Source organism: Suncus etruscus, chromosome 16, assembly GCF_024139225.1.
Source record: "Suncus etruscus isolate mSunEtr1 chromosome 16, mSunEtr1.pri.cur, whole genome shotgun sequence".
In the NCBI taxonomy this organism is placed as follows: Eukaryota; Metazoa; Chordata; class Mammalia; order Eulipotyphla; family Soricidae; genus Suncus; species Suncus etruscus.
The window spans coordinates 22,464,779-22,479,132 of record NC_064863.1 but is presented as its reverse complement, the minus strand read 5'-3'; the positions used below and the strand labels follow the sequence as shown (position 1 = coordinate 22,479,132).

Here is a 14,354-nt window from a genome sequence, read left to right as displayed (position 1 = left end):
TTCTCTTCTCCCAACCCTTCCTTAGTACCATCCAGTAAAACCTGTTTTGACTTCAAAGAAAAAAAGAATGATTATAAAATCAAATTTGATCATTATTTATTTGACATGTGGAACAAATTACTTGAATTGCTTTAGGGTTTTTAGTAATTTCTTATTACTTATTTGCTTTCACTGCTTTTAATCTTAGCGGTCTTAAGGTTGAAAAAGTATGTGCAATCAGAGCATCCAGAAATAGCCATAAAAATGTACACTACTGTTCCAATTTTGTCTTTCATATTTCAAGGACATATTCCTGTCATTCTCTCAAAATACCAAATGTTTCCTGTGCCTTTGTGATTATTCACTTGCAAGTCATCAATTATCTCCCTCAGACGAAGTCTCTCCCCTGAACAAGTCTACAATCTCACAGTAAAAAACACAGATAGTAGAAATATGGGTACCATCAGAGAGAAGATATTACAAAAATTCATGGTATTACGTAATCTAGAAAATTGAGCAATGCAGAAGTCAGAACAAAATGAATCATAGGTGACTCCAGAGGCAATAATGCCAATAATGTATGCCGAGTCTGGAAAAACTGAAAGATAGGGATGAAGAGAGGAGCAAGGACCAGTCTTCTAAATGAGCAACTGGAAATCATACTTTCTAGATTGGGCACACGGCCAATTAGGATTTGATCCTCAGCATCCCATAATGTTCCCCCGAGCTTGCCAGGAGTGATTTCTGAGTGTAGAGCCAGGAGTAACTCCCAAGCGCCGCTGGGTGTGGTCCTCAAACAAACAAACAAACAAACAAACAAGATCTTTTGTCTATGTGGGATATATAGAAGAGACATTATAAAAGAACTAAGAATGGCTAACGTCATTACAATTGAAAATTTCATCTATAGAAAGGAACTTACATGGGGTTGGAAATTCTTGGGACACTGGTGAAGGAATGTGGGCAGCATGGTAATGGGTATGATGTTAAAATAAAGTCTGTATGAAAAGTATAACTAACAGTATTACAAATACTGTTATCTCTGTTAAAATGGCAAAAATGAGAAAACAAAACAAAACACAAAAATACAACCCTAGTGGAACAAAGCTAAGTGGTGAAAAACTGTAGAAGGTAGACATGCTTTGGGAAAAAAAAAATAACAAAACTCAATTCAGACAAACGCATTTAATATTTTAGCTTATGGAGATTATAATGATGTTTTATATTTGGTATGTCTTGTTCAATTCATTTCTTTAACCAATAAAGCAATTCTCCTTCATTTTAAGTTATTAAAAATGAGTCTTTGCCCAAGAGAGCTATAATGAAACTTCCAAGTAATCTTTTTAAAATGCTCATTCCCTCAAGGGCTGACTTTAATAATGTCTGGAGCTGTTCCAACAAGATCAGCAGAGCCCAACGTAAGTTAGCAACAACTGGGGATGTAATATTGCCCTCAAAGCACTCACCTTGTTGAAAGCGAGGACTAATAATACAGCTTTATTGTTTTACACAGTAGATCGTCTTCAATGACTCAAACTGAAATTCATGTTGCTGTCATTCCCTGATTGTGTCATTTGAGACTCTTCTTATTTCGATAGAAAAGAGTTAGTGTAAGGTCTTGGAGACCCAAAGAGAGGCTAGGCTGTTGCTAAAATAATCCTGAGTATGATCCTTTGACCTCAGAGTTAATAGTAGCACCTGTAATCCAAATCTATTTAAAGTCTCCCAGAGTGCCATGCCTTCAGGCCACTACACCGTCTTCACTTTAGCAGAGGGAGTGGGTAAAAATGTGAAGTCAGATGGCCTAGGTTCTATTCTTGGCTTTGCTACTTAATATGTCAGTTCAAACTATTTGGTTTTAATTAATAATTAAGATGATGTGGTTTATGGTGCTGTTAATAATGCTTTCTCATGCACATAAATCCAACTCCACACCCATCACCAGTGCACCTACATCCCTCCCCAAGGATCCCATTACATATCTCACTCAAACCCCCCTACCACCACCAACTCAATTGTGTGGGTCAGTTCTCCTGTTGTGCTACATTTGAACCTCTGTTGTTCAAAGGTTCTCAAGGCATATCTTTAAGACCCACATATAAGTGGGTCTTAATGTATCTATCCCTTTCCTTCTGATTGATTTCACTCTGCTTGATATCCGCTAGTTGCATCAATTTTTTAAACTATTTTTATCAGATTTTTTCCTTTAATAGATTTTTAATTGAATCACTGTGAGATACAGTTACAAAGTTGTTCATGATTAAGTTTCAGTCATATAAAGTTCAATACTAATATCTTCACCAGTGTCCACTTTCCACCACCAATGTCCCTAGTTTCCCTCCTACCCCCACCCTAGCCTGCCTATTCCCCCCTTTCTCTCTTTCTTCCCTCTTTCTCTTCTTCTCCATTCCTCCCTCTACTTCCCTCTCTCTCTTTCTCTGTCACTTTTAGGCACTGTCATTTGCAATACTCCATCAAGTACATTTTTTTTTTTTTGTTTTTTTTTTGTTTTTTTTTTTTGGTTTTTGGGCCACACCCTGTGACGCTCAGGGGTTACTCCTGGCTATGCGCTCAGAAGTTGCTCCTGGCTTCTTGGGAGACCATATGGGACACCGGGGGATCGAACCGCGGTCCGTCCTAGGCTAGCGCAGGCAAGGCAGGCACCTTACCTCCAGCGCCACCGCCCGGCCCCTCCATCAAGTACATTTAAGAAATCATTTTTTATTAATGGGGGTTGGGGTGTACCACATCCAAAGGTACTCAGGGATTATTCCTGGCTCTGTTCTCAGAGATCACTATTTTCTGTCTGTGCTCAGTGGGGACAATAAGTAGTGATGAAGATCAAATTGGGATAGGCAACTACCTAAACCCCTTTATTATCTCTCTGGCACTTACATTTAAAATCTTTAATCTCAGTTCCCTCAACTGTAAAATGGCACAACACTACTTCCTACTATGCTATAGTATGTCAATATGTGGCTGAAATGATATTAGAAAATTATAAAAATTATAATGGTTCATATGCAATTTTTTAAAAGAATCCAGTCTTTGTTAAAACTCTTACAAAGTTGCCCATGTATTGAATAATCTACTCCCTCTCTAATTTCCCATGCACTATACACTATTTATATGCATGATATTTTTTGCAGAAAAATGCACTTATCATTTATAACCTCAATGATGCTATCTGAGTTTTGGGGGCTACACATGGCAAAACTCAGAGATTACTCCTGGCTCTACACTATGGAATTAGTCTTGGCAATACTTGGGGGAGCATATGGACATCAGGGATCAAACCCAGGTCAGCTGTGTGCAAGGCAAATGCCCTACATACTGCACTTTCTCTCTGGTCCTGCCATGCTAAGTTTTAAAATTATTTCTCAGGATATAATGACAATTTTCAGAAAGTTTAGAATATTAAATATACTAAGAATTAAATATTTAGTAATTGTTATTATTAATTAATTATTAACCTGGGTTATATTCTGGAGAGGCAGACATTGGAGGTTTTCTTGAAGTGCAACTGCTTTCTCATTTCTAAAGATAGAATAATACTGTTCTGGGGCTGGCGAGGTGGTGCTAGAGGTAAAGTGTCTGCCTTGCAAGCGTTAACCAAGGAAGAACCACGGTTTGATCCCCCGGCGTCCCATATGGTCCTCCCAAGCCAGGGGCAATTTCTGAGCGCATAGCCAGGAGTAGCCCTGAGCATCAAACGGGTGTGCCCCCCCCAAAAAAAGAATAATAGTGTTCTCATTGTTTTACAAATCTAAGTTTAAAATTCAAATCCTTTATGTTGCAGGGCCAGAGAATAATACAGTGGATAAAGCACTTGCCTTGCATGTGCATGACCCAGGTTTGATCGCTGGCACATTATATGGTCACCTGAGCACTGCTAGGAGTGATCTCTGAGCAACTCTGGGTATGGCCCCAAAACAGTAGCATAATTTTTTGAGTAGCATAATTATTAATCCAGAACCAGTCATATCCCATATCTTGTGCAGGTCACCTACATATTAATTTTTCACTTTATTATCAGATGCCAAGAGATTAAAAACTCAATGCACCTTCTCTAACGTAAAAATAAAAACCTTGAGGGGCCAGAGTGATAGCACAGTAGTAGGGTGTTTGCTTTGCACGTGGCTGACTCAGGATGGACTTGGGTTCTATCCCTGGTATCCTATATGGTCCCCCAAGCCAGGAGTTATCTCTAAGCACATATCCAGGTGTAACCCCTGAGCGTCACTGGATATGATCCAAAATCCAAAAAAAAAAAAAAAATCAAAACAAACAAAAAAACCTTGAGTGCTTAAATTATATGTCTGAAAACAATTTTTTTTTTTTTTGGTTTTTGGGCCACACCCAGCGGTGCTCAGGGGTTACTCCTGGCTGTCTGCTCAGAAATAGCTCCTGGCAGGCACGGGGGACCATATGGGACACCGGGATTCGAACCAACCACCTTTGGTCCTGGATCGGCTGCTTGCAAGGCAAACGCCGCTGTGCTATCTCTCCGGGCCCTGAAAACAATTTTTTAAAAATTACTTCAACATAAGTAATAAATAATCAGGCCCTAACAAACCATAGGTCAGTTAGCATGACTTTATTTATTTATTTATTTATTTTGTTTTTTGGGCCACACTCAGTGTGGGGTTACTCCTGGCTATGTACTCAGAAATCGCGTCTGGCTTGGGGACCATATGGGACACCGGGGGAATAAGGAATCAGACCTGAGCTCCTCTGGTGTAGGCCAAAAACTGGAAAAAATATCAGAGGGCCAAAAAAGGATCATGAGAATTGCTTAAAAAAGAAAGATGATAACACTGAATGAAGTTAAGAGTTTGGAAACTGAAGACACTGGTGGCAAGAAATGCGCACTAGTGAAAGGATGGGTGTTGGACATTGTATGACTGAAACTCAACATGAACAACTTTGTAAAATATGTCTCTCATGGTGATTCAATGAAAAATTATTTTTAAAAAGGCAATAAAGAGGGGCCGGGCGGTGGCGCTGGAGGTAAGGTGCCTGCCTTACCTGCGCTAGCCTAGGAGACGGACCGCGGTTCGATCCCCCGGCGTCCCATATGGTCCCCCAAGCCAGGAGCGACTTCTGAGCGCATAGCCAGGAGTAACCCCTGAGCGTCACCGGGTGTGGCCCAAAAAACCAAAAAAAAAAAAAAAAAAAAAAAAAAAAAAAAAAAAAAAAAAAAAAAGGCAATAAAGAAACAGAAGCGCTGAAATGAGTTCTAGCTTCACAAGTGTAAAGAAAAGTGAGAATTATTTTTCAAGGTTAATATGAATCATCATGCATAATGTTCGCCTTGCATGTTAAGGTGCCTTGTGAATTGTTTAACACTACTAATAGAAAAATTATTCTTATTTTTACTTACTTTATAAATTAAATTGTCCACCAAAAGGTCATGTTGTATCACGTTGGTTTTAAGCTGCTCATAATATAATATATCCTAATTTTAAAAGTAAAATTAAAACAAAATACTAAAGGTCAGTTACATTCATAAAAATTACAACTTTTACTGAATAATAATCATTAGTAGCATCATAAATACAAAGGAAAAGTAACTATTTTGCTTAAAGTTATATTCTTCAAACTTGGACAATAGTAAGCACACAATTAACCATTTCACGTAGAGTAGATTTGGCACCTCTGGGTAGTCAATGTTTCCTAAACTAATGAACTATAATACCAAATATACTATTTACTAAATAACTGCTACTTGACAAGTACTATTCTACATCATACAAATAAATTACTCATTTAATCCCATACCATCAAAAGTTCAGAAATTATTACCATTTGCATTTGAAAAAATAAAGTCTGATAGAAAAACAACTTGCTTTCTTCTAAGGTCTCAAAGGTATTTAAGATTTTATCCTAGATAACCTGTTTTTACCAAATATCCAAATTGCTGTATTTTTAAGTTTAAACATAATAAATCTGATAGCAGAAGTAATAAGATAGCATATGACAGAGGTACATTTGTTTTATATTAGTCTTAATTGTTTATAGAAGACTGACTTCGACAACCATGACTGAGCAGAACTCTTTCTGGGAACAAGAAAGACCCTAGCCTAGGCTTTGGCCTAAGACTTTTTTCAAAAACCAAGATCTCTAATTCAAGAGGTCTGACTTAAACAACTAAGACTGAGCAGAACTTCTGGAATTTTAAGTATATTAGTCTTAATTGATAGAAATTGCTAAGAAGTCCTCTGGTAATTGTTAGTGTCCTAGAATCAGTCCCCTATAAATATGGAATAATAAACATATTATGTTTTATATAAAAAGTCAAATATATAAATTACATGCAATAAAAATGAATAAAAGTTTACTTTTATTATATTTAAATAATAAAGTAGAACAACTTTAAGATTTTACATAATAAAAGTTTTATGAATGTGACTTCACCCAAAATATCTTTATCATAGATAATATTTTTAGACCATGATTGATTCGTACCTGAAACTACAGAAAGTGAAACAGATGTTAAGAGTGGAGAACTGGGGCTGGAGTGATAGCATAGCAGTAGGGCATTTGCCTTGCACAGGCTGACCTAAAACATACCAAGGTTCATTCCCCAGCATCCCATATGATTTCCTAAGCCAGGAGTGATTTCTGAGTGCATAGGCAGGAGTAACCCCTGAGCATCACTGGGTGTGGCCCAAACCAAAATAAATAAACAGATAAACAAAGTCATGCTAACTGACCTATGATTTGTTAGGGCCTGATTATTTATTCCCTTATGTTGAAGTAAATTTAAAAAAATTGTTTTCAGACATGTAATTTTTTATATTTTATTTAAACACCTTGATTACATACATGATTGTGTTTGGGTATCAGTCATGTAAAGAACACAACCCATCACCAGTGCAACAGTCCCATCACCAATGTCCCAAATCTCCCTCCTCCCCACCCAACCCCCGCCTGTACTCCAGACAGGCTTTCTATTTCCCTCATACATTCTCATTATTAGGATAGTTCACATGTAGTTATTTCTCTAACTAAACTCATCCCTGTTTGTGGTGGGCTTCACGAGGTGAGCTGTAACTTCCAGCCCTTCTCTCTTTTGTGTCAGACATATACTTTTTTTTGTTTTTGTTTTTTTGGGTTTTTGGGCCACACCCGTTTAATGCTCAGGGGTTACCCTTGGCTAAGCGCTCAGATATTGCCCCGGCTTGGGGGGACCATATGGGACACTGGGGGATCGAACCATGGTCCCTCCTTGGCTAGCGCTTGCAAGGCAGACACCTTACCTCTAGCGCCACCTCACTGGCCCCAGGCATATAATTTAAGGATTCACCGGGTGTGGCCCAAAAAACCAAAAACAAAAAAAAAAAAAAAAAAAAAAAAAAAGAGTGGAGAACAATTTCATGAAACAGTCAAGAACAGGCAAAGCTGTGAAATAGTGAAAATATTAGTTGTTGTAGTATGGTAGAAGGAAACAAACTGGCAGAGCTCCTAGAATTTTCAGGACAGTAAAAATACCTGGTATAATATAACAGTGATAAATACCTGTCATAAAAATGCAGAAACCATCAAGTTTATGAATCTTATAATAGAATGATAGACATCAGGCTTTGGGTGAGTACTAAGTTTCAAAATAAGTTATCAATTTTAACAAATGCGCCACTCTAATGGAAGTATTAACTGGGTGACATGCAGAGTGGTGGCAATGTCATGGGCACATGGAAAAATCTTTTCACCCTGAAAGGAGTTAAATTCCTGCCCCAGAGGTGCAGGGTGAGGGGAAGGAGAGGGAAACTGGAGACATTTGTGATGGGAAATGTTAACAGGTGAAGGGTGGAGCACATATAAGACTGAAAGTCAAACGATAAACAACTGTGTAATCATAGTTTAAATAAATAAAACAAAAGCTTAAGATCAAAGAAAAGGACCCGGAGAGATAGCACAGCGGTGTTTGCCTTGCAAGCAGCCGATCCAGGACCAAAGGTGTTTGGTTCGAATCCCGGTGTCCCATATGGTCCCCGTGCCTGCCAGGAGCTATTTCTGAGCACACAGCCAGGAGTAGCCCCTGAGCACTGCCGGGTGTAACCCAAAAACCAAAAAAAAAAAAATCTCTGTACCCTTCTCACATTTTCTATGAAACTGACTGGTTTTAAAATATCAAAGTCTTGGGGCCAGAGCGATAGCACAGTGGTAGGGCGTTTGCTTTGCACGTGGCTAATCCAGGACGGACCTGGTTTGATCCCTGGCATCTCATATGGTCCCTATAGCCAGGAACAATTTTTGAGTGCAAAGCAAGGAGTAACTCCTGAGCATCACTGGGTATGGCCCAAAAACCAAAAATAAAAAAATAAATATAAAAACTACCAAAGTCTTAATGTGAAAAATGCTACTATAAAACAGTCTAACAATGTTTAATTTATTCTTGTTTCCAATGGTAAATATTATTCTCAATGGAGATAAATGGAGATAAAAAGCCTTTCCTCTAAAATCTGGTATAAAACAAGGCTGACACCTCTAACCATTCCTATTCAACATCGTGCTGGAAGTTCTTGCCATAGTTATTAGGCAAGAAAAAGATATCAAGGGCCTATCTCTCACTATTTGCAGATGACAAGATACTATATTTAAAAAATCCTAAAGACTCTACCAAAAAGATTCTAGAAACAAGAGATTCATATAGCAAATTGACAGCATACAAAATTAACATGCAAAAATCAATGGCCTTCTTATCCACAAATAATGATAAAGAAGAAATGGACATTAAAAAAAAAAAACAAAAAGAGAAGGCATTGGTGGTGGAAAGGTTGCACTAGTAAAAAGAGGTGTACTATTTTATAACTAAAACCCAACTACAAATGTGTTTGAAATCATGGTGCTTATAGATATTTAAAAAAAAAACCGAAGAAACGATACACAAACTACAGAGGCAGGGGCTGCACCCAGAAGACTCCACAGGCCAGTTTCTCTGTATCTCTTCAGCTATATGTTATAGGTAAAAGATATGAAAAAAGAGATGCCAGCACCCCTATCTGCCTGTCTTCAGTGCTGTGCTCCATTTTCGGCCTGATTTCGTCCTGTGTGTGGCTCTGCATATGGCTCGTCTTCCCTAGAGACAGCTCGCCTTCCCTGGAGCCTTCCCTGGAGGTGAGTTTACAAGCCCAGAAAGGGGAAGCCGCTGAACTCTGCTAGAACTCAGATGCCAGCACCCCTATCTGCCTGTCTTCTGTGATGTGCTCCATTTTTGGCCTCATTTCATCCTGTGTGTGGCTCATCTGTGGATGGCTTGCCTTCCCTGGAGCCTTCCCTGGAGGTGAGTTTACAAGCCCAGAAGGGGTGGAGCCAGAGGAGAATGGCCGCTCCGCTTCACTTCCCGGCCGTGCACATCATTTAGCCAATGGAAACAACCACAACACGTAGAAAAACCCACAATACAAGTGTGACAATGGGGAAACAATGCAGACCCGCACCAGACATAGAGAATGACGATGGCAACTCTGATGACCAGAACATGGCCAACCAACTAGTCAGTCTCTCAGATAAGGACTTTACAGTCGCAATATGGAAGATGTTCAAAGAACTCAAAGAAAGTATAGAAGAGAACACTAATAAGAATCAAGAGAATATGAAGATAGAAATCAGAAAACTCCAAACTGAAATTTCAGATCAAATAACAGGTCTGAAAAACTCAGTAGATGAATTGAAGAAAAACACGGTTGTGCTTTCCCATGGGTTAACAGCAGCTGAGGATAGAATTAGTACACTGGAAGATGAGATGAATAACAATTCCATACAGCAGAAGAAATTGTAAAAAAGCCTTAAAGCAAATGATCAAACAATGGAAAAATTACTCAAACAATGGGAACAGATGAAAATAGAAGTCTATGATAAGCTCAACAGAAACAACTTAAGAATCATTGGAGTCCCAGAGACCCAGGAAGAAAATCTCCAGGAAGAATTAACTATCAAGAACATCATTAAAGAGAAACTACCAGAGCTAATGAATACATGCGATCAAATCCTGCATGCCTGAAGAGTACCAACTAAAAGAGACCCCAGAAAAAACACCCCAAGACACATACTAGACACAATGACGAATCCCACAGAAAGAGACAGAATTCTGAAAGCAGCAAGATTGAAAAGAGAAATTACATTCAAGGGAACATCCTTGAGATTTACTGCAGACCTGTCACCGGAAACACTTAAGGCCAGAGGCAGTGGTGGGACATAGTGACAAAACTCAATCAAATAAATGCTTTGCCTAGAATACTGCACCCAGCAAAACTCACTTTCAGGTTTGAAGGAACAATACATGGTTTCACAGACAAACAACAGCTCAGAAACTTTACAGACTCAAAACCATTCTTAAAAGAAAAACTGAACAGCCTACTTTAAGACAAGACTGACCAACAGACACACCAAACTTCGATATAAAGATGGCACTAACACCCAGGACAATTCTTTCTCTCAATGTCAATGGACTAAATGCACCAGTTGAGACACAGAGTGGCTAAATGGATCAAAAACTGAATCCAACCTTCTGCTGCCTACAAGAAACACACCTGAATAGTCAGAAAAAACACAGACTCAAAATAAAAGGCTGGAGGAAAATCATCCAAGCAAACAACACCCAAAAAAAAGCTGGAGTGGCCATACTAATATCAGATGATGCAAACTATATACTTAGCAAAGTTGTAAGGAACAAAGGTGGACATTTTGTATTAATCAAGGATTCATACAGCAGGAAGAAATCACTCTCATAAACATATATGCACCGAATGAAGGGCCAGCAAAATATTTAATAAAATTTTTGACAAATCTGAAAAATAATATCAATAACAACACAATAATTGTGGGAGACCTCAACACAGCATTGTCAACACTTGACAGGTCAACCAGACTGAAACCCAACAAGAATATACTAGACCTGAAAAAAGAAATGGAAGAAAGAGGCCTAGTAGATATATACAGGACACTCCACCCCCAGAAGCCTGGATACACATTCTTCTCTAATGTACATGGGACATTCTCCAGGATAGACTACATGCTAGCACATAAAACATACCTCCATAATATCAAGAGGATAGAAATTTTGCAGGCTATCTTCGCTGACCACAAGGCCCTGAAATTATATGTGAACTACAAAGGGACACAGAAGAAAAACTTTAATACCTGGCAGTTAAAAGCCTAATACTGAATAACCAGTGGGTCTGAGATGAAATCAAAGGAGAAATCAAAACCTTCCTAGAAATAAATGACAATAGATTCACAAACTATCAGAACCTATGGGACACAGCAAAACGGTACTGAGAGGAAAATTTATAGCTTTGCAAGCACACATCAGGAAAGAAGAAGGGGCATATCTGAATAGCTTAATGACGTAGCTCATAGAATTAGAAAGTACTCAACAAAAGGACCCAAAAAGAGGGAGACAGAAGGAAATAACAAAGCTGAGAGCAGAAATCAATGAAGTGGAAACCCGAAATACTATCCAAAAAATCAACCAAAGCAGAAGTTGGTTCTTTGAAAAAATAAACAAGATTGATAGACCACTGGCAAAACTAAGAAAGAAAGAGAGAGAGAGAAACTTGATAAGTCGTATAAGGAATGAAAAAGGAGACATCACTACTGATATGGTAGAGATCCAAAGGGTAATCAGAAACTACTTTGAGAAACTCTATGCCACTAAAAATAAAAACCTGGAAAAAATGGATAAATTTTTGGACTCTTATAATCTTCCACGGTTGAAGGAAGAGGATGTAGCAAATCTAAACACACCCATCACTATTGAGGAAATTAAGACAGTAATCAAATGTCTGCCCCAAAACAAAAGTCCAGGCCCAGATGGATTTACTAATGAATTCTTTCAAACCTTTCAAGAGGAACTTCTACCAATCCTGGTAAGACTCTTTCATGAAATCGAAAAAACAGGAACACTTCCAAATAGCTTTTATGAAGCTAACATCACCTTGATACCTAAACCAGACAGAGATGCTACCAAAAAAGAAAATTACAGACCAATATCGCTGATGAATACAGATGCAAAGATCCTCAACAAAAACCTGGCAAATAGGATTCAATGCCTCATTAAGAAGATCATCCACTAAGATCAAGTATGTTTCATCCCAGGAATGCAAGGCTGGTTTAACATCTGTAAATCTATCAACATAATACACAACATCAACAATAAGAAAAACAGAAATCACATGATCATATCAATAGATGCAGAGAAAGCATTTGATAAGGTCCAACACCCATTCTTGATCAAAACTCTCAGCAAGATGGGAATGGAAGGATCCTTTCTCAATATAATTAAGGCCATCTACCACAAACCAGTGGCAAATATTGTCCTCAATGAAGAAAAACTGAAAGCCTTCCCTCTAAATTCTGGCACAAGACAAGGCTGTCCTCTCTCACCACTCCTATTCAACATAGCACTGGAAGTACTTGCTATAGCGATTAGGCAAGAAAAAGATATCAAGGGAATCCAGATAGGAAAGGAAGAAGTCAAGCTCTCGGCTGTTTGCAGATGACATGATACTCTACCTAGAAAACCCTTAAGTCTCTATGAAAAAGCTTCTAGAAACAATAGACTCACATAGCAAGGTGGCAGGCTACAAAATTAACACACAAAAATCAATGGGCTTTCTATACCCCGATAGTAATAAGGAAGAAATGGACATTAAGAAAACAACCCCATTCACAATAGTGCCACACAAACTCAAATATCTTGGAATCAACTTGACTAAAAATGTGAAGGACCTATACAAGAAAACTATAAAACTTTGCTCCAAGAAATAAGAAAGGACACGCAGAAATGGAAGCACATACCCTGCTCATGGATTGGCAGGGTTAACATCATTAAAATGGCAATTCTCCCCAAAGCGTTGTGAAATATTTTAAGAACATAGGTTAAAAATAGTAAAAAAAAAAAAAAAAAAAAAAAAAAAGAAAGAAAGAGCAAATATGATAAGTTCCTGTTTAGAAGAGAATATGGAAGTCAACAATAGATGAGGTCTTTCATTTTTATAACTTTCAGACACAATAGAGAAAAGAGCTGGAAGTTTACAGCTCACCTCATGAAGCTCACCACAAACAGGGATGAGTTTAGTTAGAGAAATAACTATGTTTTGAACTATCCTAATAATGGGAATGTATGATGGAAATAGAAAACCTGTCTAGAGTACAGGCAGGGATTGGGTGTGGAGGAGGGAGATTTGGTACATTGGTGATGAGAATGTTGCGCTGGTGATGGGTGGTGTTCTTTACATGACTGAAACCCAAACACAATCATGTATGTAATAAAGTTGTTTAAATTAAAAAATTAAAAAAAGGAATAAACCCTGATCGATACTAGATGTAGCTCAAAAAATAAATAAAATCAACAACAGCAACAACAAAAACCCCACAAAATCTTGCAGTTTTAATAATACGCAATTACAGCACATATTAATACCTATTACTGCTCATATATGTATCATATATACATGACTTATATTATTTCATTTAATTCTTACAACTGTGATGTAAATATTACCTATATACTCAAGTATAAGCTGACCCCCCCAATTTTACCCTAAAAACTGGGAAAACTTAGTGACTCGAGTATAAGCTGAGGTGGAAAATGCAGCAGCCATTGGAAAAAAATTTCAAAAATAAAAATATATACCCAAAACAATTACAATTGAGATATCAGTACATAAATACATAAGTAAATATATAAATACATTATATTTACAATACATGATTGTTTGATGTACTGTATACCATTAACATACCATATTAACCCATAGTATTCAATGGCAACTTTAATGAATTGAATAAACATTTAAAACTGTAAAGCATTGTAAATAAATGGTTAAAAATCCTGAATCCGTATACTCCAAAACCCCTGATTAGAAGGATTCAGGATTTGTAAACATTTATTTACACGAGTTTATTGCCTTAAATGGGTTTTTCACTTAATTAAACGTGCCACCAAATATTGTGTGTTAAACAGTTCAGTGGCATCCAGTTCAGTTCAGCCGCCTACCTGTTCAGATCAGCCGCGACTTGTGGACTAAGCTGAAGCACTGACCCTGCAGCAGATGACAGCAAGACAATTGGAGACTACATGCATTTGATTTGGTGCACACACACCGAATCAAATAACCTGTATGACCTGAGTATATACAGTACTATTAATATACATGTGTGTGTGTATATATATATATGACTTAAGTATGTATATATTGAGATTTGAAGAAATTTAAGGAATGAGTTCACTGACATATTTCAAGTAAATTGGTGAGATAGATGAGTTTAGGTCTCTAATTCCAAAACCCAAAAATTTTTTTTCCTTTGCTTCAATTTATGACATTTCTTTTTTTTTTTGGTTTTTTTTTTGGGCCACACCCGGTAAC

The 14,354-nt window shown here is 37.7% G+C and overlaps 1 protein-coding gene across 1 annotated transcript in view; it reads right to left on the bottom strand.

Moving 5' to 3' along the window:
- TBC1D19 (TBC1 domain family member 19) overlaps positions 1-14,354 on the bottom strand; it is a 186,461-nt gene that overhangs the window by 44,002 nt on the left and 128,105 nt on the right. The window contains exon 12 of the mRNA XM_049790236.1: positions 5,363-5,437. Within this exon, the coding sequence (XP_049646193.1) occupies positions 5,363-5,437 (75 nt within the window). The remainder of the gene's footprint in view (positions 1-5,362; positions 5,438-14,354) is intronic.